The sequence below is a fragment of the Onthophagus taurus genome, chromosome 7 (genome assembly GCF_036711975.1).
Source record: "Onthophagus taurus isolate NC chromosome 7, IU_Otau_3.0, whole genome shotgun sequence".
Taxonomy (NCBI): domain Eukaryota; kingdom Metazoa; phylum Arthropoda; class Insecta; order Coleoptera; family Scarabaeidae; genus Onthophagus; species Onthophagus taurus.
Genome location: NC_091972.1, coordinates 2,835,757 through 2,859,270, shown reverse-complemented (window position 1 = coordinate 2,859,270; position 23,514 = coordinate 2,835,757). Strand labels below are relative to the sequence as shown.

Genomic DNA, 23,514 nt, shown 5'->3' with positions numbered 1-23,514 from the left:
AGTATTTCAAAACATAATAAAAATTGTGTTTATATTGGTTTCCATAGAAATATCGATTCTTTTTAACCTTTAACAACCTTTACCTTCATCATATTAATTCACAACATGGAGAAACAAATTCGGCCTGTTTTTACGTTAGATCTTAATTACAAAATAATCCCTGGATTAGTTACAATTGGGAAATATGATGGTACTCATCCTTGTATAACAGCAGCAACCACAGCTGATAAAGTAAGATTTAATTTTACATCAAAATTATTTACTATTCATTTAATATATTTTAGATATTAATTCATAGCCCTCACAGAAAAACATCAACAATAACGGGACGAATAATTTGGTCAGAAACAAATCGAGAAATCGCAACACTAAACATAAACCAAAAAATAACTTGCATAGAATCCGGCCAATTTTTGCCAAACGACGATAAAGACATTTTAATAATCGGCACCCAAATGCACATTTTGGTTTATCATGTTCACGATAACAAAGATATTTTTTATAAGGAATGTGTAGATGGTGTTAAAGCAGTTACGTTAGGAACTTTACGCGATGCAAAAACAAATTTGATTCTGATAGGGGGAAATTCGACGGTTAAAGGATTAAATCATGAAGGGGAAGAAATATTTTGGACCGCAATCGGTGATGTTATCACTTCATTGGTATTGATGGATTATAACAAAGATGGAATAAACGAGCTAATCGTTAGCTCTGAAGACTTTAAAATTCGAGTTTACAAAGGGGATCAACTAATCAGCGAACAAACCGAAACTGAAGTCGTTACCGGCGTTGAAAGCGTTTCTGAGAATAAATTTGCGTATTCGATTTCAAACGGGACAATAGGAGTTTATGAACAAGATGTTAGATTATGGAGAGTTAAGGTAAAAAATTAATGTAATAATTAAGTTAATAATTAGATCGAAAAAATTTTTTAGTCCAAAAACTTTGCAATATCAATTCACACTTATGATTTATTGGGAAAAGGCAATTCTCAATTAATAACTGGTTGGTCGAACGGGAAAATCGATTGCAGATCAATTTTAACGGGAGAAGTTTTATTTAAAGATAACATGGATCATGGAATCGCAGGAATCGTTGAAGGTGATTACAGATCCGTTGGAAAAAATGATTTAATTTGTGTTACCGTCGAAGGGGAAGGTAATTGGAACGTTTTATTAATCGAAAAGCATATTTTATTATATTTTTTAGTTAGAGGATACACAACGAATAAATCAATATTGATAAATAATACTCAAGAACACGATATAGTCCGAGAACTTTTATCTCAAAAACAAGCTTTATTACAAGAATTGAAACATTACGAAAATAACACGAAGAATAGTAACAATTTAGAACAATTAGGGGGAATTCCTGCTAATACAAGATTACAAATTAGCATAACTGCTAGTAATGAAAATGAAAACAAGGTAAAAGCTACTCATCTTTATAGGTCGATTTTGCAAATATGTTAAGAGGTTGTTTAATATTAAAGTTTTAATTTTTGTGTTAATCTCATATTCTACAGCAAATATATCGGGAAAAGTAGAATTATTAAAGTACAATTTTGTTGTTGAGTATGCAACTTTAAATACATAGTTTTGTACGTTTATGGCAAGGTCCGTTGAGTATTGGTTATAAGGTTATCCAACTCGAACAAATTGACGTTAAATTGACGGAGTAATGTAGGAAACATGACGTCATTGGAAGAAAAGTAAAATATAATATACAGGTGCCCATTATGTAATGAATATAGTATACAGTATGTCCCAGAATAGATGTTACAAGAGGTATAATGACTTAAAAATTTTTGAATTTTATTTTAAATCTGAAGAATTAAGATTCGTTAAAGTGCTGCACCACTGCTCTTAGTTCACTTTGCCTAAGCCTATAACACTGCACGACGTAAATTTTCTGTTCTAATTTTAACATAATGCAAGAATAATTGAAATGTGAACTAAAACTGAGGGATAATACATTTTTTTCATGGCATTTATCATTGTTCTTTTTCCTCACTCTGATCTACTCTAAAATATGGTGGTTTAATCAATGTGTAGGTAGACCTTTCTGAAATTTTGCCGTATCATAAACAAAAAGCTTACTTTACCTGAACTAAAAATGGTTTTCGCTTCATTGTCAAGGCCGAGTTGATTTTCAAAATATGAAAATATACTTAAAATTCTTTCCACACCAAGCAGAGCTTAATTCCCCATCCTTAAAATAAAATTTAAAAATTTTTAGGTCATTATACCTATTGTAACATCTTAGTTCTATTTCAGTAAAAATAGACAACAATTTAACGCTTAGTAACAATTAAAACTGGAACTAACACTAGACTTAGAACTAGAAAGTACCCCTCCGCCACCATGGACAGCATGAAGTTGAATTATATGATAACTAACTTCAGATTTAAAATGTCAACCTCAATTTTGACATATTTGTAATCTTCATTAAAAATCCTTTAAAATAAGTACAAACACGATATATTTATCTTCAATGTTAATGAAGTTATGGTCAACTTCCGGTTACAAATGTCAAAGTCATATTTGACATATTTGTAATGGTCGTGAAAAATCCTATAAAATGAGCCCATTAAACGTACATCATACGTTTAATTCCAATATTAGTCGAGATATAAGCAACTTCCGGTTTGAAATGTGAATGTCATTTTGACAAATTCTTAATTTTTATAAAATGTCTTAAAATTTATCACAAAAACAAAAATACAATAAAAAAAATTAAAAATTAAGGTTGGTATTAATATTTAATAATTAAATTGCTATCTTTATTGTTGCTAACTTCCGGTTTAACGTTTTTTTATTCAACCTTTTTTGAGATAAGTGCGTCATGTTTGGACTCATTTTAAAGGTTTTTTTAATAAAGAATACATCATGAAAGAACACCATGAAGTTGTCTAATTGTCTATTATATGATAACTAACTTCAGATTTAAAATGTCAACCTCAATTTTGACATATTTGCAATCTTCATTAAAAATCCTTTAAAATAAGTACAAACACGACACATTTATCTCCAATATTAATGAAGTTATGGTCAACTTCCGGTTAGAAATGTTAAAGCCAATTTTGATATATTTGTAATTGTCGTGAAAAATCCTTTAAAATGAGCTCAAACATGATACGTTTAATTCCAATATTAGTCGAGATATAAGCAACTTCCGGTTTGAAATGTCAATGTCATTTTAACAAATTTTTAATTTTTATAAAATGTCTTGAAATTTATCACAAAAACAAAAATACAATAAAAAAAATTAAAAATTAAGGTTGGTATTAATATTTAATAATTAAATTGCTATCTTTATTGTTGCTAACTTCCGGTTTAACGTTTTTTTATTCAAACTTTTTTGAGATAAGTGCGTCATGTTTGGACTCATTTTAAAGGTTTTTTTAATAAAGAATACATCATGAAAGAACACCATGAAGTTGTCTAATTGTCTATTATATGATAACTAACTTCAGATTTAAAATGTCAACCTCAATTTTGACATATTTGTAATCTTCATTAAAAATCCTTTAAAATAAGTACAAACACGATATATTTATCTCCAATATTAATGATGTTATGGTCAACTTCCGGTTAGAAATGTCAAAGTCAATTTTGACATATTTGTAATATTCGCGAAAAATCCTTTAAAATGAGCTAAAACATGATACGTTTAATTCCAATATTACTCGAGATATAAGTAACTTCCGGTTTTAAATGTCAATATCATTTTGACAAATTCTTAATTTTTATAAAATGTCTTAAAATTTATCACAAAAACAAAAATACAATAAAAAATAAAAATTAAGGTTGGTATTAATATTTAATAATTAAATTGCTAACTTCCGGTTTAACGTTCTTTTATTCAAACTTTTTTGAGATAAGTGCGTCATGTTTGGACTCATTTTAAAGGTTTTTTTAATAAAGAATACGTCACAAAAGAACACCATGAAGTTGTCCATTTGTTTATTATATGATAACTAACTTCAGATTTAAAATGTCAACCTCAATTTTGACATATTTGTAATCTTCATTAAAAATCCTTTGAAATAAGTACAAACACGACACATTTATCTCCAATATTAATGAAGTTATGGTCAACTTTCGGTTAGAAATGTCAAAGTCAATTTTGACATATTTGTAATTGTCGTGAAAAATCCTTTAAAATGAGCCCAAACATGATACGTTTAATTCCAATATTAGTGAAGATATAAGCAATTTCCGGTTTGAAATGTCAATGTCATTTTGACAAATTTTTTATTTTTATAAAATGTCTTAAAATTTATCACAAAAACAAGAATACAATAAAAAGAAAATTAAAAATTAAGGTTGGTATTAATATTTAATAATTAAATTGCTATCTTCATTGTTGCTAACTTCCGGTTTAACATTTTTTTATTCAAACTGTTTTGAGATAAGTGCGACATGTTTGGTCTCATTTTAAAGGTTTTTTTAATAAAAAATACATCATGAAAGAACACCATGAAGTTGTCTAATTGTCTATTATATGATAACTAACTTCAGATTTAAAATGTCAACCTCAATTTGGCATATTTGTAATCTTCATTAAAAATCCTTTAAAATAAGTACAAACACGACACATTTATCTCCAATATTAACGAAGTTATGGTCAACTTCCGGTTAGAAATGTCAAAGCCAATTTTGATATATTTGTAATTGTCGTGAAAAATCCTTTAAAATGAGCTCAAACATGATACGTTTAATTGCAATATTAGTCGAGATATAAGCAACTTCCGGTTTGAAATGTCAATATCATTTTGACAAATTTTTATAAAATGTGTTAAAATTTAGCACAAAAACAAAAATACAACAGAAAAAAATTAAAAATTAAGGTTGGTATTAATATTTAATAATTAAATTGCTATCTTCATTGTTGCTAACTTCCGGTTTAATGTTTTTTTATTCAAACTTTTTTGAGATAAGTGCGTCATGTTTGGACTCATTTTAAAGGTTTTTTTAATAAAGAATACATCATGAAAGAACACCATGAAGTTGTCTAATTGTCTATTATATGATAACTAACTTCAGATTTAAAATGTCAACCTCAATTTTGACATATTTGTAATCTTCATTAAAAATCCTTTAAAACAAGTACAAACACGATATATTTATCTTCAATATTAATGAAGTTATGGTCAACTTCCGGTTAGAAATGTCAAAATCATATTTGACATATTTGTAATTGTCGTGAAAAATCCTTTAAAATGAGCCCAAACATGATACATTTAATTCCAATATTAGTCGAGATATAAGCAACTTCCGGTTTGAAATGTCAATGTCATTTTAACAAATTTTTAATTTTTATAAAATGTCTTGAAATTTATCACAAAAACAAAAATACAATAAAAAAAATTAAAAATTAAGGTTGGTATTAATATTTAATAATTAAATTGCTATCTTCATTGTTGCTAACTTCCGGTTTAACGTTTTTTTATTCAAACTTTTTTGAGATAAGTGCGACATGTTTGGACTCATTTTAAAGGTTTTTTTAATAAAAAATACATCATGAAAGAACACCATGAAGTTGTCTAATTGTCTATTATATGATAACTAACTTCAGATTTAAAATGTCAACCTCAATTTTGACATATTTGTAATCTTCATTAAAAATCCTTTAAAATAAGTACAAACACGACACATTTATCTCCAATATTAATGAAGTTATGGTCAACTTCCGGTTAGAAATGTCAAAGTTAATTTTGACATATTTGTAATTGTCGTGAAAAATCCTTTAAAATGAGCCCAAACATGATACGTTTAATTCCAATATTAGTCGAGATATAAGCAACTTCCGGTTTGAAATGTCAACGTCATTTTGACAAATTTTTAATTTTTATAAAATGTCTTAAAATTTATCACAAAAACAAAAATACAATAAAAAAAATTAAAAATTAAGGTTGGTATTAATATTTAATACTACAATTAAATTGTTATCTTCATTGTTGCTAACTTCCGGTTTAACATTTTTTTATTCAAACTGTTTTGAGATAAGTGCGACATGTTTGGACTCATTTTAAAGGTTTTTTTAATAAAAAATACATTATGAAAGAACACCATGAAGTTGTCTTATTGTCTATTATATGATAACTAACTTCAGATTTAAAATGTCAACCTCAATATTGACATATTTGTAATCTTCATTAAAAATCCTTTAAAATAAGTACAAACACGATACATTTATCTTCAATATTAATGAAGTTATGATCAACTTCCGGATTGAAATGTCAATATCATTTTGACAAATTCTTAATTTTTATAAAATGTCTTAAAATTTATCATAAAAACAAAAATACAATAAAAAAATGAGAAATCAAGGTTGGTGTTAATATTTCAAAATTATGTTGCTAATTTCATTGTTGCCAACTTTAATATTTTTTATTACAACTTTGTTGTTTTTCGAGATAAATGCATCATGTTTGAACTCATTTTAAACGTTTTTTAATAAAGAATACATCATGAAAGAACACCATGAAGTTGTCCATTTGTTCCATTATGCGTAGAGGTTTGAAATTTTGGTAGTATGGGTTGTTCATTCGGAACTTTCGATCTAAAATATTTTCAAGGTGGCCGCCACTTCCGGTCTATCGGAAGTAGACCATAACTTCGTTATTTTAAATGGAATGCTATAGTTTTGATTACACCGTTTAATTGTAACTAGAAAAATAGAATTTAATTCTCTACAAATTATCTATAAACATTCCTCTAAGACGCCCGGCTAAACCTAAAACTTGCTAGTTCTAGGTTTAGTGTTAGTTCTAGTTTTAATTGTTATTTAACCCTAAATTCTTGTACATTAAAATGATCTAAAAATATTTTTTTTTATTTAATCCACTTACCTTGCTTATAATTTCATCCATTTACCCATTTTGAATTAAATACAACCTTTAAATCCAATTAATTATGTGTTTTTCATTAAAAAAACTTCAAATCAACGTCAATTTTGACAAGCAAGTGCAATATTTGGATCTTAATCACCATGGTAACCGAGTCAAGTTGGATAACCTTAAAATAATAAAATTTTATTTCGATTTTTTTATCAATTCTAACCTAATTTTTATTAAGTTTAAAACAATTCTAATTTTTTACGATTATCTCGCATTTTTTTTTAATATATTTATATTTTTGTGAAATATACTGTATAAATAAAAACATAGAAATGTCAATTCTTCCAATGACGTCACAGCAAGGTCTTTGTAGGGGGATACATTCATAACAACAGCGTTTATAGAGAGTTGGATAACCTTATACAGTATGTTTACTCAATGGACTTTGCGTTTATGGACCTTTCGTCTTTTAATTAATTAATTTTAATTAATTTTCAATTATCACTAGAACCAGAATCATTTGGGTTTAGCCGCACGTCTCTAAAGACGGCTAAACCCGAATATTTTCAGTTTTAGGTATAGTGTTAGTTCTAGTTTTACACTTACACTGTTACTAGAACTAACATTTTAGAACTAGAACCATTTGGGTTTAGTCGGAGGACTCTTAAGACGATTAAACCCGAATGATTCTAGTTCTTGGTCTAGCAGTGCATAAAATTAAAACTACAACTAACACTAGACCTAGAACTAGAAAATATCGGGTTTAGCCGTGCGTCTTGAGACAAACGTATCATGTTTGAGCTCATTTTAAAGGATTTTTCACGACAATTACAAATATGTCAAAATTGACTTTGACATTTCTAACCGGAAGTTGACCATAACTTCATTAATATTGGAGATAAATGTGTCGTGTTTGTACTTATTTTAAAGGATTTTTAATGAAGATTACAAATATGTCAAAATTGAGGTTGACATTTTAAATCTGAAGTTAGTTATCATATAACAGACAAATGGACAACTTCATGGTGTTCTTTCATTATGTATTCTTTATTAAAAAAACCTTTAAAATGAGTCCAAACATGACGCACTTATTTCAAAAAAGTTTGAATAAAAAAACGTTAAACCGGAAGTTAGCAACAATGACGATAGCAATTTAATTATTAAATATTAATACCAACCTTAATTTTTAATTTTTTTTTTATTATATTTTTGTTTTTGTGATAAATTTTAAGACATTTTATAAAAATTAAGAATTTGTTAAAATGACATTCACATTTTAAACCGGAAGTTTCCTATATCTTGACTAATATTGGAATTAAACGTATCATGTTTGGGCTCATTTTAAAGGATTTTTCACGACCATTACAAATATGTCAAATATGACTTTGACATTTCTAATCGGAAGTTGACCATAACTTCGTTAATATTAAAGATAAATATATCGTGTTTGTACTTATTTTAAAAGATTTTTAATGAAGATTACAAATATGTCAAAATTGAGGTTGACATTTTAAATCTGAAGTTAGTTATCATATAACAGACAAATGGACAACTTCATGGTGTTCTTTCATTATGTATTCTTTATTAAAAAAACCTTTAAAATGAGTCCAAACATGACGCACTTATCTCAAAAAAGTTTGAATAAAAAAACGTTAAACCGGAAGTTAGCAACAATGAAGATAGCAATTTAATTATTAAATATTAATACCAACCTTAATTTTTAATTTTTTTTTTATTATATTTTTGTTTTTGTGATAAATTTTAAGACATTTTATAAAAATTAAGAATTTGTTAAAATGACATTCACATTTCAAACCGGAAGTTTCCTATATCTTGACTAATATTGGAATTAAAGGTATCATGTTTGAGCTCATTTTAAAGGATTTTTCACGACAATTACAAATATGTCAAAATTGACTTTGACATTTCTAACCGGAAGTTGACCATAACTTCATTAATATTGGAGATAAATGTGTCGTGTTTGTACTTATTTTAAAGGATTTTTAATGAAGATTACAAATATGTCAAAATTGAGGTTGACATTTTAAATTTGAAGTTAGTTATCATATAATAGACAAATGAACAACTTCATGCTGTCCATGGTGGGGGGGGGGGTACTTTCTAGTTCTAAGTCTAGTGTTAGTTCTAGTTTTACACTTACACTGTCACTAGAACTAACACTTTAGAACTCGAAACATTTGGGTTTAGCCGGACGACTCTTAAGACGGCTAAACCCGAATGATTCCATTACAAATATGTATGTCAAAATTGACTTTGACATTTCTAACCGGAAGTTGACCATATCTTCATTAATATTAAAGATAAATATATTGTGTTTGTATTTATTTTAAAGGATTTTTAATGAAGATTACAAATATGTCAAAATTGAGGTTGACATTTTAAATCTGAAGTTGCGTTTATGGATCTTTCGTCTTTTAATTAATTAATTGTAATTAATTTTCAACTAACACTAGAACTAGAATCATTTGGGTTTAGCCGCACGTCTCTAAAGACGGCTAAACCCGAATGATTTCATTTCTAGGTATTACATTACATTACATTACATTACATAGAATATATATCGGGTAGGCGGACCATCCAACCTTGCACCGCGACCCTAAGGATCTATTGTACCCCGATAGATATCGTTATCAAATTTCACCGTGCAGTCCAATGCTCTTAACGAACATTAATACCTTGCTCGGCGAAAGGTCATTCAGATCTTTTGAGGAGATAAACTGCGACCCAAAAATCGAGAATCTGATACGGTTAACGGCAGGGCAGTGGCATAAAACATGCTCAACCGTCTCTGCTTCCTCCGCACATAGTCGGCATTCAACATCGTCGGCCAAACCCAACAAGTTGAAGTGTGCTTTTAATCGGCTGTGCCCAGTAAAAACACCCATTAGAACTTTTATGCTACTACGGGCAAGTCCTAAAATATTCCCGGGTTTGACAGTGGCGAAGTTAATAAACACCTTAGCATGTCTCATTCCAGAAGAACTGGTCCACAGTAGGCGAAGTCTCTCTTCAGCCCACAGTCCAAACCTATATTTGGCCATTGCAAATGATACACCAACTGCTGGTTCCGGTCCCACAAACGCTTCAGCGCTGCCATTTCGTGCTAGCTTATCTGCCGCTTCATTGCCAGCAACACCAGAGTGACCCGGGACCCAGATCAGAGAGACTCTGTTATCACAACTCAGTGTGTTTAATGTTCTCTTACAATCATTAACCAGAGCCGACACCGTTTTCACGGCTTGCAGCGCCTGGAGAGCGGCTTGACTGTCTGAGAAAATTCGTACTGTCATGTTCTTCACCCCTCTTTCAAGAAGGATTTTAGCACCCATGTCAATAGCAAATACTTCCGCCTGGAATACAGTACAGTACGTACCCAGGCTGCAGGCTTGCTTAATTCGAGGTGTCTGGCAGTATACTCCTGCTCCTACCCCTTCAGGCGTTTTTGATCCATCTGTGTACAAGCAAATGTCTGCCCGAACCAGAGAATTTTCATTTTCGATCCAGGACTGCCGCTCAGGCAGTACAATCTGGTATCGAGCATTAATCACTGATAGTGATACCGCCAAATCTGACGGCATTGATAGCACAGTATCAGTGCTTATAATGTCTTCCGCAGCCCATTGGTAGGACATGTCGGAACAGTTTTGAGCATATTGCTTAAATCTGTAAATGGTTGTTCTAGCCACTTTCTCTATATGCAAATGCGGAGGAGATAGGCCAAGCAGAACCTCCATTGCTAGAGTTGGCGTTGTGCCTATCGCACCAGAGATTGCCAATCCAGCTACTCGTTGAATTCGTGAAAGTTTACTGATAACTGAAGTCTGTCGGACTTTCCTATACCAGGCTGCTGCTCCGTATGTGATCATAGGTCTAACCACAGTCACATAGAGCCAGTACAGTCTTTCAGGGGTAAGACCCCAATTTTTTCCACAAAGACTGCGACAAGTCCACAAGGATAGTCTAGCTTTGTGCAAAACTCCCTGCAAATGTCCATTCCATGACAGGGTTTTGTCTAGGATTACTCCTAGATATTTGACTTCCTTTGAGAAAGGAATTTCTTCACCTTGGATAGTTGGGCGGATTAGTCCATCCAACTTTCGCTTCCTGGTGAAGGGCACAACAATTGTCTTTTGCGGGTTTATTGAGAGGTTCTCTCCCTTACACCAAGCGCAAATGGTATCTAGGGTCACCTGGAGGACTTTAGATATCCTCGGCAAACAGGTTCCTTTGACCATAACGACAATGTCATCAGCATAAGCTTGTATTTCCGCACCAACGGCTTCGATTATCGCAATCAGATCGTCAACTAGGAGGGACCAAAGCAGGGGAGATAACACCTCTCCCTGCGGGCAGCCACCTCCCGGCCTGAAGCGTATCGTATCACCGTGGAGTGAAGTAGAAACTATTCTACTATCTAGCATATTGTGGATCCAACCCGCTATAGTTGCTTCCACTCCCCTGTCAAGAGCAGCTCTTTCAAGAGATTGTGGTATTGCGTTGTTGAACGCTCCCTCTATATCCAGAAACGCACAAACCAAGATTTCTTTATCCTGCAGCGTCCTGGATACTCTACCAACTAAGTTGTGTAGAGCCAATTCTGCTGATTGGCAGTTCTAGGTATAGTGTTAGTTCTAGTTTTACATTTACACTGTCACTAGAACTAACACTTTAGTACTAGAAAAATTTGCGTTTAGCCGGACGACTCTTAAGACGGCTAAACCCGAATGATTCTAGTTCTTAGTTTAGAAGTGCATAAAATTAAAACTAGAACTAACACTAGACCTAGAACTAGAAAATATCGGGTTTAGCCGTTTTCAGACGCACCCGAAAATTTCTACTTTTAGGTCTAGTGTTAGTTCTAGTTTTACAGTAGCACTATCACTGGAACTAATACAAGACCTAGAACTAGAGTCATTCGGATTTAGCCGTATTGAAAAACGTGTGGCTAAACCTGAATGTTTCTAGTTCTCGGTCTAGTGTTTGTTCTAGCTTTACACTAGCACTATCACGAGAACTAACACAAGACCTAGAACTAGAATCATTCGGGTTTAGCCGTCTTGAGAGACGTGCGGCTAAATCACGTCTCAAGACGTCTCAAGACGGCTAAACCCGAATGATTCTAGTTCTAGGTTTTGTGTTAGTTCTAGTGATAGTGCTAGTGTAAAACTATAACAAACATTTTTTTTTTTTTTTGTTTTTTAGAATTCAGTTGAAATATTTATTTCGACAAACAACTCAACGATAATAAAAGCAGTAATAGTTTTTGCTGAAGGAATTTTTGAAGGTGAAACTCACGTTGTACATCCTTCAAATTCTAAGTTAAAATCTTGTTTAATTGTTCCGTTAAAACCTCCTCGTGACACTCTGGTGGATATTCATATGAAGATTTTGGTTGGTTATCCAAAAAGCACCCAATACAACGTCTTTGAGATAACAAGACAACTTCCAAGATTCTCAATGTACTCGAAAATAGACAACCCTAAACACAAACCGGAAAGTTATGTTACGTTTCAAATAAACGAGCGATTACAACGAATTTGTATGTGGTTGAATCAAAATTTTTTGCTGACCAACGAAATTGAGTTTAATAATGAGGCTAATTTAAAAGTTTTTTTGTTATGTTTGAGAGATGATAGCGAGTTGTGGATGGATTTTTCTAGTTCGGGAAAAGTTTGGATTTATACCGATAATTTAGGTTTAGCCTCTGATTTAATACAATCATTAGCGACGTTTTTAAATTTAGATACTTTGGAAGTTAATGCTTGTTTTGTTAAAGAAGAAAATAATTTAAAAGACTTGGTGGAAAAATTAAATAAAATCCAGGAAACACGGATTAAATTAGGAGCTGATATTGCTGATCGACTAACTCTAATTAGAGAATTAATTATAAGGGCTGAAGATAGTAGAATCAATTGTTTGTAAGAAATAAATTACATTTTCCATTGAATTTAATTTATTTTGTGTTTATTTTAAGAGATGATGTTCCTAAATATTACAACGAATTAAATAATATTAATCAAGAACTTATAAACGGATATAACATTCGATTAAGTAACTATAACGAAGGTGTTGAAACGATGAAAATGATAAATGGGATTATTCAAAAAAGTTCTCGATTAAGAGTTGGCAAGAAATCTTCTGAGATGGTTAATGCATGTAGATTGGCCATAAAATCAAACAACACCGAAGGGCTTATTAAAATAATTAAAACTGGAATTTTATAAAATCTTTTTATGTTAAATTATTTTAACCAATTTATAAACTACACGTATAATAAAAATATAATTAAAAAAATATTATTATAGCCTTAATTTACCAGATTGAATGTCATCATAAATTTCGTTAGTTAAAATAACGTATTTCTTTTGATGAGCATCATAAAAATAAATTTTATCCGCAGTTTTAGTTACGTCAAACCCGTCTTGTTGCAAATCTTTCTTAATTAATTTGTACGTTCCAGTTAATTGAACCGATTCAATTAATCTTATAAAGAGTGGTTGAGCGTATGTGGGAAGACCCAGTTTTAATCCGGCGGTAAGTTTTTCAATATCCGTATTTTTTTCTGTGTCTACAATTGCTGCCATACCAGCTCTACCTTCAGTACCAGGAATCTATAAAAAATTTAAATAAATATTTAACAAAAACAAAAAGAATTAATTTTTTTACTTGAACACCAAAAACAACGGCATCATTTAATTGAAGAATATTACTAATAACAGCTTCAACTTCTGATGTAGAAACATTTTCACCTTTCCATCGATAAGTATCCCCGGTTCTATCTTTAAAATAATAATAACCTAATTCATCGCGAATTAAGATATCGCCCGAATTAAAATATTCATCTCCTTTTTTGAACACGTTTCTCATAATTTTTTTTTCAGTGGCCGCTTTATCGGCGTACCCACTAAATTGATTAACCGCTTTCCTTTTACTAATTTGTCCAATTAAAATTCCAGGTTCGTTGATTTCGCTTTGAATGCAAAATCCGTTTTCATCCCGAATTGGTTCTCCAGTCTTATCACACTTAATTAATTCTAAAGGATACAACCATCTGGCATATCTTGGAATAAAACCGACGGCTCCTACTTTACTATCGATATTAACTAAATTTGAGTTGCCCTCGGTGGCGCCGTAAAATTCAAAAATTTCTTTTATTCCGAATTTTTGAGCAAATGCCGTCCATATTTGCGGTTTTAATCCGTTTCCAAACATAGCTCTTACGTGATGTTTAACAGGTTTCTCTTGTTTTGCCGCTAAAATATATCTGCAGATTTCACCAATGTATAGACCAATAGTGCATCTATATTTAGCACAATCTGACCAGAAGTTGCTGGCAGAAAATTTTTTTCTTATGGCTACCGTTGAGCCACATAAAATTGCTTGTCCTATTCCTAATAATCCACCTGCACTGTGGTATAAAGGAAGTGGGTCATAAACGCATTCGTTATCTTTTAACACTGCCATTGAATTCATTCCAACAGCCATTAACATTAATCTAAAAATTAAAAAAAAAATAGTTACTAAAAAGTTTGTAAATTGAGAAGGTTAAAAATTGGTTTGGAATTATGAAATTTGTAGTAAAAATAGTGCAATTATGATGAATTATGCCAAATTATTATAAAAGTTAAAATAAAAAAGTTATGGGTGATCAAATCATAAAATATCGAAAATTGAATGCTTTTGGAGATATAAAAAATGATGACTCACAGGAAAATTGGTTTGCAATCATGTGATTTTCAGAATTTGTTGTAAAAATAGTGTAAATTATGATGAATGATGCAAAATTATTATCAAAGTTAAAACAAAAAATTTATGGGTGATTAAATCATTAAATATCGAAAATTGAATGTTTTTGGAGATATAAAAAAAATCATAACTTACTGGAAAATCGGTTTGGAATCATGGGACTTTCTGAATTTGTTGTAAAAATAGTGTAAATTATGATGAATGATGTAAAATTATTATCAAAGTTAAAACAAAAAAGTTATGGGTGATTAAATCATTAAATATCGAAAGTTGAATGTTTTTGGAGATATAAAAAATGATAACTCACTGGAAAATCGGTTTGGAATCATGAGATTTGCTGAATTTGTTGTAAAAATAGTGTAAATTATGATAAATTATGCAAAATTATTATCAAAGTTAACACAAAAAAGTTATGGGTGATTGAATCATAAAATATCGAAAATTTTGTGTTTTTGGAGATATAAAAATCATAACTCACTGGAAAATGAGTTTGGAATCATGAGATTTTCAGAATTTGTACTAAAAATAGTGTAAATTGTGATGAATTATGCAAAATTATTATCAAAGTTAAAACAAAAAAATTATGGGTTATTAAATTATAAAATATCGAAAATTGAATGTTTTTGGGGATATAAAAAAATCATAACTCACTAGAAAATCAGTTTGGAATCATGGGATTTTCTGAATTTGTTGTAAAAATAGTGTAAATTATGATGAATGATGCAAAATTATTATCAAAGTTAAAACAAAAAAGTTGTGGGTGATTAAATCATAAAATATCGAAAATTTTGTGTTTTTGGAGATATAAAAAATGATAACTCACTGGAAAATCGGTTTGGAATCATGAGATTTTCAGAATTTGTAGTAAAAATAGTGTAGATTGTGAGGAATGATCCAAATTATTATCAAAGTTAAAACAAAAAAGTTGTGGGTGATTAAATCATAAAATATCGAAAATTGAATGTTTTTGGAGATATAAAAATTCATAATTCACTAGAAAGTCGGTTTGGAATCATGAGATTTGCTGAATTTGTTGTAAAAATAGTGTAAATTATGATGAATGATGCAAAATTATTATCAAAGTTAAAACAAAAAAGTTATGGGTGATTAAATTATTAAATATCGAAAATTGAATGTTTTTGGGGATATAAAAAATCATAACTCACTAGAAAATCGGTTTGGAATTATGGGATTTGCTGAATTTGTTGTAAAAATAGTGTAAATTATGATGAATGATGCAAAATTATTATCAAAGTTAAAACAAAAAAGTTATGGGTGATTAAATCATAAAATATCGAAAATTTAGTGTTTTTGGAGATATAAAAAATGATAACTCACTGGAAAATCGGTTTGGAATCATGAGATTTTCAGAATTTGTAGTAAAAATAGTGTAGATTGTGAGGAATGATCCAAATTATTATCAAAGTTAAAACAAAAAAGTTGTGGGTGATTAAATCATAAAATATCGAAAATTGAATGTTTTTGGAGATATAAAAATTCATAATTCACTAGAAAGTCGGTTTGGAATCATGAGATTTGCTGAATTTGTTGTAAAAATAGTGTAAATTATGATAAATTATGCAAAATTATTATCAAAGTTAAAACAAAAAAATTATGGGTTATTAAATTATAAAATATCGAAAATTGAATGTTTTTGGGGATATAAAAAAATCATAACTCACTAGAATATCGTTTGGAATCATGGGATTTGCTGAATTTGTTGTAAAAATAGTGTAATTTATGATGAATGATGCAAAATTATTATCAAAGTTAAAACAAAAAGATTATGGGTGATTAAATCATAAAATATCGAAAATTTATTGTTTTTGGAGATATAAAAATCATAATTCACTGGAAAATCGGTTTGGAATCATGAGATTTTCAGAATTTGTAGTAAAAATAGTGTAAATTATGATGAATGGTTCCAAATTATTATCAAAGTTAAAACAAAAAAGTTATGGGCGATTAAATCATAAAATATCGAAAATTGCATGTTTTTGGAGATATAAAAAATCATAACTCACTGGAAAATCAGATTGGAATCATGAGATTTTCAGAATTTGTTGTAAAAATAGTGTAAATTATGATGAAAGGTGCAAAATTATTATCAAAATTAAAGCAAAAAAGTTATGGGCGATTAAATCATAAAATATCGAAAATTGAATGTTTTTGGGGATATAAAACATCATAACTCACTGGAAAATCGGTTTCGAATGATGAGATTTGCTGAATTTGTTGTAAAAATAGTGTAAATTATGATGAATGATGCAAAATTATTATCAAAGTTAAAACAAAAAAATTATGGGTTATTAAATTATAAAATATCGAAAATTGAATGTTTTTAGGAGTATAAAAAAATCATAACTCACTAGAAAATCAGTTTGGAATCATGGGATTTGCTGAATTTGTTATAAAAATTGTGTAAATTATGATGAATGATGCAAAATTATCATCAAAGTTAAAACAAAAAAATTATGGGCGATTAAATCATAAAATATCGAAAATTGAATGTTTTTGGAGATATAAAAAATCATAATTCACTACAAAATCGGTTTGGAATCATGAGATTTGCTGAATTTGTTGTAAAAATAGTGTAAATTATGATAAATTATGCAAAATTATTATCAAAGTTAAAACAAAAAAGTTATGGGTGATTAAATCATAAAATATCGAAAGTTGAATGTTTTTGGAGATATAAAAATTGATAACTCACTGGAAAATCGGTTTGGAATCATGAGATTTTCAGAATTTGTAGTAAAAATAGTGTAAATTATGATGAATGATGCAAAATTATTATCAAAGTTAAAACAAAAAAGTTATGGGTGATTAAATCATAAAATATCGAAAATTTAGTGTTTTTGGAGATATAAAAAATGATAACTCACTGGAAAATCGGTTTGGAATCATGAGATTTGCTGAATTTGTTGTAAAAATAGTGTAAATTATGATAAATTATACAAAATTATTATCAAAGTTAAAACAAAAAAATTATGGGTTATTAAATTATAAAATATCGAAAATTGAATGTTTTTGGGGATATAAAAAAATCATAACTCACTAGAAAATCAGTTTGGAATCATGGGATTTTCAGAATTTGTTGTAAAAATAGTGTAGATTGTGAGGAATGATCCAAATTATTATCAAAGTTAAAACAAAAAAGTTGTGGGTGATTAAATCATAAAATATCGAAAATTGAATGTTTTTGGAGATATAAAAATTCATAATTCACTAGAAAGTCGGTTTGGAATCATGAGATTTGCTGAATTTGTTGTAAAAATAGTGTAAATTATGATAAATTATGCAAAATTATTATCAAAGTTAAAACAAAAAAATTATGGGTTATTAAATTATAAAATATCGAAAATTGAATGTTTTTGGGGATATAAAAAAATCATAACTCACTAGAATATCGGTTTGGAATCATGGGATTTGCTGAATTTGTTGTAAAAATAGTGTAATTTATGATGAATGATGCAAAATTATTATCAAAGTTAAAATAAAAAGATTATGGGTGATTAAATCATAAAATATCGAAAATTTAGTGTTTTTGGAGATATAAAAAATGATAACTCGTTGGAAAATCTGTTTGGAATCATGAAATTTTCAGAATTTGTAGTAAAAATATTGTAAATTATGATGAATGATGCAAAATTATTATCAAGGTTGAAACAAAAAAGTTATGGGTGATTAAATCATAAAATATACAAAATTGAATGTTTTTGAAGATATAAAAAATCATAACTTACTGGAAAATCGGTTTGGAATCATGAGATTTTCAGAATTTGTAGTAAAAATAGTGTAAATTATGATGAATGGGGCCAAATTATTATCAAAGTTAAAACAAAAAAGTTATGGGCGATTAAATCATAAAATATCGAAAATTTAGTGTTTTTGGAGATATAAAAATCAAACTCACTGGAAAATCGGTTTGGAATCATGAGATTTTCAGACTTTGTAGTAAAAATAGTGTAAATTATGATGAATGGTGCCAAATTATTATCAAAGTTAAAACAAAAAGGTTATGGGCGATTAAATCATAAAATATTGAAAACTGCATGTTTTTGGAAATATAAAAAAATCATAACTCACTGGAAAATCAGATTGGAATCATGAGATTTTCAGAATTTGTTGTAAAAATAGTGTAAATTATGATGAATGATGCAAAATTATTAGCAAACTTAAAACAAAAAAATTATGGGTAATTAAATAATAAAATATCGAAAATTCAATGTTTTTGGAGATATAAAAAATCATAACTCACTAGAAAATCGGTTTGGAATCATGGGATTTGCTGAATTTGTCGTAAAAATAGTATAAATTATGATGAATGATGCAAAATTATTATCAAAGTTGAAACAAAAACGTTATGGGTGATTAAATTATTAAATATCGAAAATTGAATGTTTTTGGAGATATAAAAAATGATAACTCACTGGAAAGTCGGTTTGGAATCATGAGATTTTCAGAATTTGTAGTAAAAATAGTGTAGAATGTGAGGAATGATCCAAATTATAATCAAAGTTAAAACAAATAAAATTATTGGTGATTAAATCATAAAATATCGAAAATTGAATGTTTTTGGGGATATAAAAAATCATAACTCACTGGAAAATCAGATTGGAATCATGAGATTTTCTAAATTTGTTGTAAAAATAGTGTAAATTATGATGAATGATACAAAATTATTATCAAAATAAAAATTAAAAAAATATCGGTGATTATATCATAAAATACCAAAAAGCGAAAAATCAAATGACTCTGAGAATGAGGATTGACTTGTGAAGTTATTAAGTAGGATTCAAGATCTACTTCTGGAGATAGTTGTTCTTAACATGTACTTTCTACAAAAACTTTTAGCAATTGAGAACTCTTAAAAGTTGTAAAGCTTGATTCAACAACATTTTTATTTTTAACTCTATTCTCATTTCATTTTAACTTGATGTGATATAGCCAAACCTCATGGGGGTTTTGTTAGATAGTTAACCTACTTTCATTTCCCGTCGTAATTATTCGGGCTGGAAGCGATGACCGGAAAGTTGTTGCACTGTTATTAGCTTGACCGTTTTTTGTAAATAAATAATTACTTTTCAATTATACCTAATGTTAGAGAGAGTAAAATCAGTACCTAACATTTGTAATTGTTGCTGCTTTTGGTAAACCAGTTGTTCCAGAGGTATAAATATACAATAATTGATCTCTTAAGTTTCCTTTTTCAATTTCTCCATCTAAAGGTTCTGTTGAGGAGTTTTGTAAAGCAGTTCTTAAATCTTTAGCCCCATCCAAAAGGGGTTTATCAGATTTTGTCGTTTCGTGATATTGGAATTTGTCCAGATCGTTTATTGAATCGTAAATTCCTTTAACAGCTACAAAAATATTGAATTTATTGTTTTCGTGATTTAAATTGGATGTTTTATTTTACCATTGGAATATTCCGAACCAAATATAATTCCTTTACTTTTCGCCGCTTGTATACTATGAGACAAAGGATTTAATGTTAAATTTGTGTTGATAAGTGCCGTTATTACTCCGATTTTGTTAAGTCCAAGCCACATACACACATATTCTGGTCTGTTTTCAAGGAAAAGTGCGACGCGATCACCTCTTTTGTACCCCAAGTTTAAAAAGTAATTACCAACTCTGTTACTTTGTTCTTCAACCTGTTAAAAGTGTAAAAAGTAAATGTTTATTTCTGTAATTAATAAGTTTGTATTACTTGTTTGAAAGTCCAAATGTCATCTTCAAAGTAAAACGCCACTTTATGAGGTTGTCTTTTCCATACATTTCTAAATATTTTGGGTACGGTTTGGTTTCGAAGTTGATATTGTATTAAGTAATAGTTCATATGGACAAATCGAATAGCTGCACTAAAAGTAAATAATAACTATTATATTAATATTACAAGTAGGTCAAGAACCGATAAAAAACGATAATCAATCAACCGAATGTAATTATATGCTTAATAATACTGATACGGATCTAATCATGTTAAATTAGATAGTGATAAAAAAAAGGGTGAAAAATAATCATATTTGAATTTATATTCTTTTTTTTTTGTTTTAAATTTTATCTCTAAATGCTTGGAGAAAGTCGATAATGACCCAAATTGTATTTATTTTTCCGAGGAGATTATGGTATTCTTTTTTATATTTTCAGAGAAAAAGTTTTTTGGTTTAAATTTTGTTTAAAGTACTATTATTTTAAACTTTAAACTGATTTGCTAATATCAACCGTAAATATTTTCGTATCGTTAAAACGAGATAAATGTTTTAAATGTTTTTAAAACGAAAACAAAGCATCACCGCATTAAACAAAATTAAAAATAATTAGTCAGACTGGTGAATTATCGGTAGATATGATTAAGTTAATAATTTTAAATTTTGAAATAGCGGGTGTGTTAAAAAAATTCCATTTTGACTTTGCCAATTGGAATTTTAAATGAAATGTTGTTTTGAAATTCATTCTGATTGAATTGAATTGTAATTGTTATTTAAATGCGATCCCCAAGGATTTTTGATTGTTTTAGGACGTAAAAATGACTTGGTGTTTTTTAAAACTTACTTTAAATCTCTTTTAAAAGTTTTATAAATGATCCAGTACCATCGATTTTTTATTAAATAAAATAATCCACTTAAACCGGCAAGAAGGAGGAATGTTCGCAACTAAAATTTAAACAATTTAAATTATGCTGTATTATTTTATGATACTTTTTACTTACCATTATGTTATTTTTTATTGACCGCAGTGTTTTTAATAGTAATGCTTGAACACTCGACGGCACTAAATATGCTACTAAACCACCGAGCTCCGTGCAATCACAAACTCTTCGAAGCGTAGATAGCCGATTCATGATTTTCTTTTCAACGTTCGGTCACTTTCGTAAACCTCCGTTCGTTTTGTGTCAGTAACCTTGACAAGAACCCCAACTTTCTTCTCAAGAACTTTCTTTATAACAACATCTTCCACTTATTTTTATTTTCAATGAAAAGTTTCCACCACCTTAGTACTCCATTCCTATCGAGAATGATTCTAGATTGAGTTTATCTCCAACATATGTGATTAATAAATTTTTAAAAAAGACCTTTAACATTTCAGATAAGAAGCAAGATGCTGATGATAGACAAACTTTTTAGTGTGATATTAATTTGTAGAGTACGATAAAAATTTTGTTTGTCATTGTTGATATTTTCTAATCTCCCAGTTTTATCAATCGATTTTGTTAGAGTAATCTGAATTTATGATTGACGGAAATAGTTTCATTAAATAAATATTATTTAAAAGAATAAATTTTTTTCTTTATTGTTATCTTTATACAGGTTGTATCAAAAGTACCAAAGGAATGTGATGAAAAACCTAACAAACAGCTAAACCACCGATACGAAGTTGCATATTCTAATTAGGGTGCACCGTTCTGCCAGAATATAAAATCTCTAGGATCTCTATGGTTGATTAAATTATAAAATATCGAAGATTCAATGTTTTTGGAGATATAAAAAATCATAACTCACTAGAAAAGCGGTTTGGAATCATGGGATTTGCTGAATTTGTTGTAAAAATAGTGGAAATTATGATGAATGATGCCAAATTATAATCAAAGTTAAAACAAAAAAATTATGGGTGATTAAATCATAAAATATCGAAAATTTAATGTTTTTGGAGATATAAAAATCATAACTCACTGGAAAATCGGTTTGGAATCATGAGATTTTCAGAATTTGTAGTAAAAATAATGTAAATTATGAAGAATGGTGATAAATTATTTTCAAAGTTAAAACAAAAAAGTTATGGGCGATTAAATCATAAAATATCGAAAATTGAATGTTTTTGGAGATATAAAAATTCATAATTCACTAGAAAGTCGGTTTGGAATCATGAGATTTGCTGAATTTGTTGTAAAAATAGTGTAAATTATGATAAATTATGCAAAATTATTATCAAAGTTAAAACAAAAAAGTTATGGGTGATTAAATTATTAAATATCGAAAATTGAATGTTTTTGGAGATATAAAAAATGATAACTCACTGGAAAATCGGTTTGGAATCATGAGATTTTCAGAATTTGTAGTAAAAATAGTGTAGATTGTGAGGAATGATCCAAATTATTATCAAAGTTAAAACAAAAAAGTTATGGGTGATTAAATCATAAAATATCGAAAATTTAGTGTTTTTGGAGATAAAAAAATCATAACTCACTGGAAAATCGGTTTGGAATCATGAGATTTTCAGAATTTGTAGTAAAAATAATGTAAATTATGATGAATGGTGATAAATTATTTTCAAAATTAAAACAAAAAAGTTATGGGCGATTAAATCATAAAATATCGAAAATTGAATGTTTTTGGAGATATAAAAATTCATAATTCACTAGAAAGTCGGTTTGGAATCATGAGATTTGCTGAATTTGTTGTAAAAATAGTGTAAATTATGATAAATTATGCAAAATTATTATCAAAGTTAAAACAAAAAAGTTATGGGTGATTAAATCATAAAATATAGAAAATTGAATGTTTTTGGAGATATAAAAAATCTTAACTTACTGGAAAATCGGTTTGGAATCATGAGATTTTGAGAATTAGTAGTAAAAATAGTGTAAATTATGATGAATGATGCCAAATTATAATCAAAGTTAACCCAAAAAAATTATGGTTGATTAAATCATAAAATATTGAAAATTTAATGTTTTTGGAGATATAAAAAATGATAACTCACTAGAAAATCGGTGTGGAATCATGGGATTTGCTGAATTTGTTGTAAAAATAGTGTAAATTGTGATGAATGATGCAAAATTATTATCAAAGTTAAAACAAAAAAATTATGGGTTATTAAATTATAAAATATCGAAAATTGAATGTTTTTAGGAGTATAAAAAAATCATAACTCACTAGAAAATCAGTTTGGAATCATGG

General features: G+C 28.9%; 2 protein-coding genes across 2 annotated transcripts; one reads left to right on the top strand and one right to left on the bottom strand.

The window, feature by feature from the left end:
* Positions 1-102: 102 nt before the first annotated feature.
* LOC111424456 (BBSome complex member BBS2-like) lies at positions 103-13,161 on the top strand. Its single transcript, XM_023057989.2, has 6 exons — positions 103-231; positions 285-881; positions 936-1,158; positions 1,210-1,427; positions 12,068-12,783; positions 12,840-13,161. The coding sequence occupies exons 1-6, from the start codon at positions 106-108 to the stop codon at positions 13,087-13,089; spliced, it is 2,130 nt and encodes a 709-aa protein (XP_022913757.2). The 5' UTR covers positions 103-105; the 3' UTR covers positions 13,090-13,161.
* Positions 12,801-21,757, bottom strand: LOC111424457 (Fatty acid transport protein 3). Its single transcript, XM_023057990.2, has 7 exons — positions 21,327-21,757; positions 21,170-21,270; positions 20,325-20,475; positions 20,031-20,268; positions 19,737-19,974; positions 13,532-14,360; positions 12,801-13,476 (listed from the first exon to the last, which is right to left on the bottom strand). The coding sequence occupies exons 1-7, from the start codon at positions 21,456-21,458 to the stop codon at positions 13,165-13,167; spliced, it is 2,001 nt and encodes a 666-aa protein (XP_022913758.2). The 5' UTR covers positions 21,459-21,757; the 3' UTR covers positions 12,801-13,164.
* Positions 21,758-23,514: the final 1,757 nt, after the last annotated feature.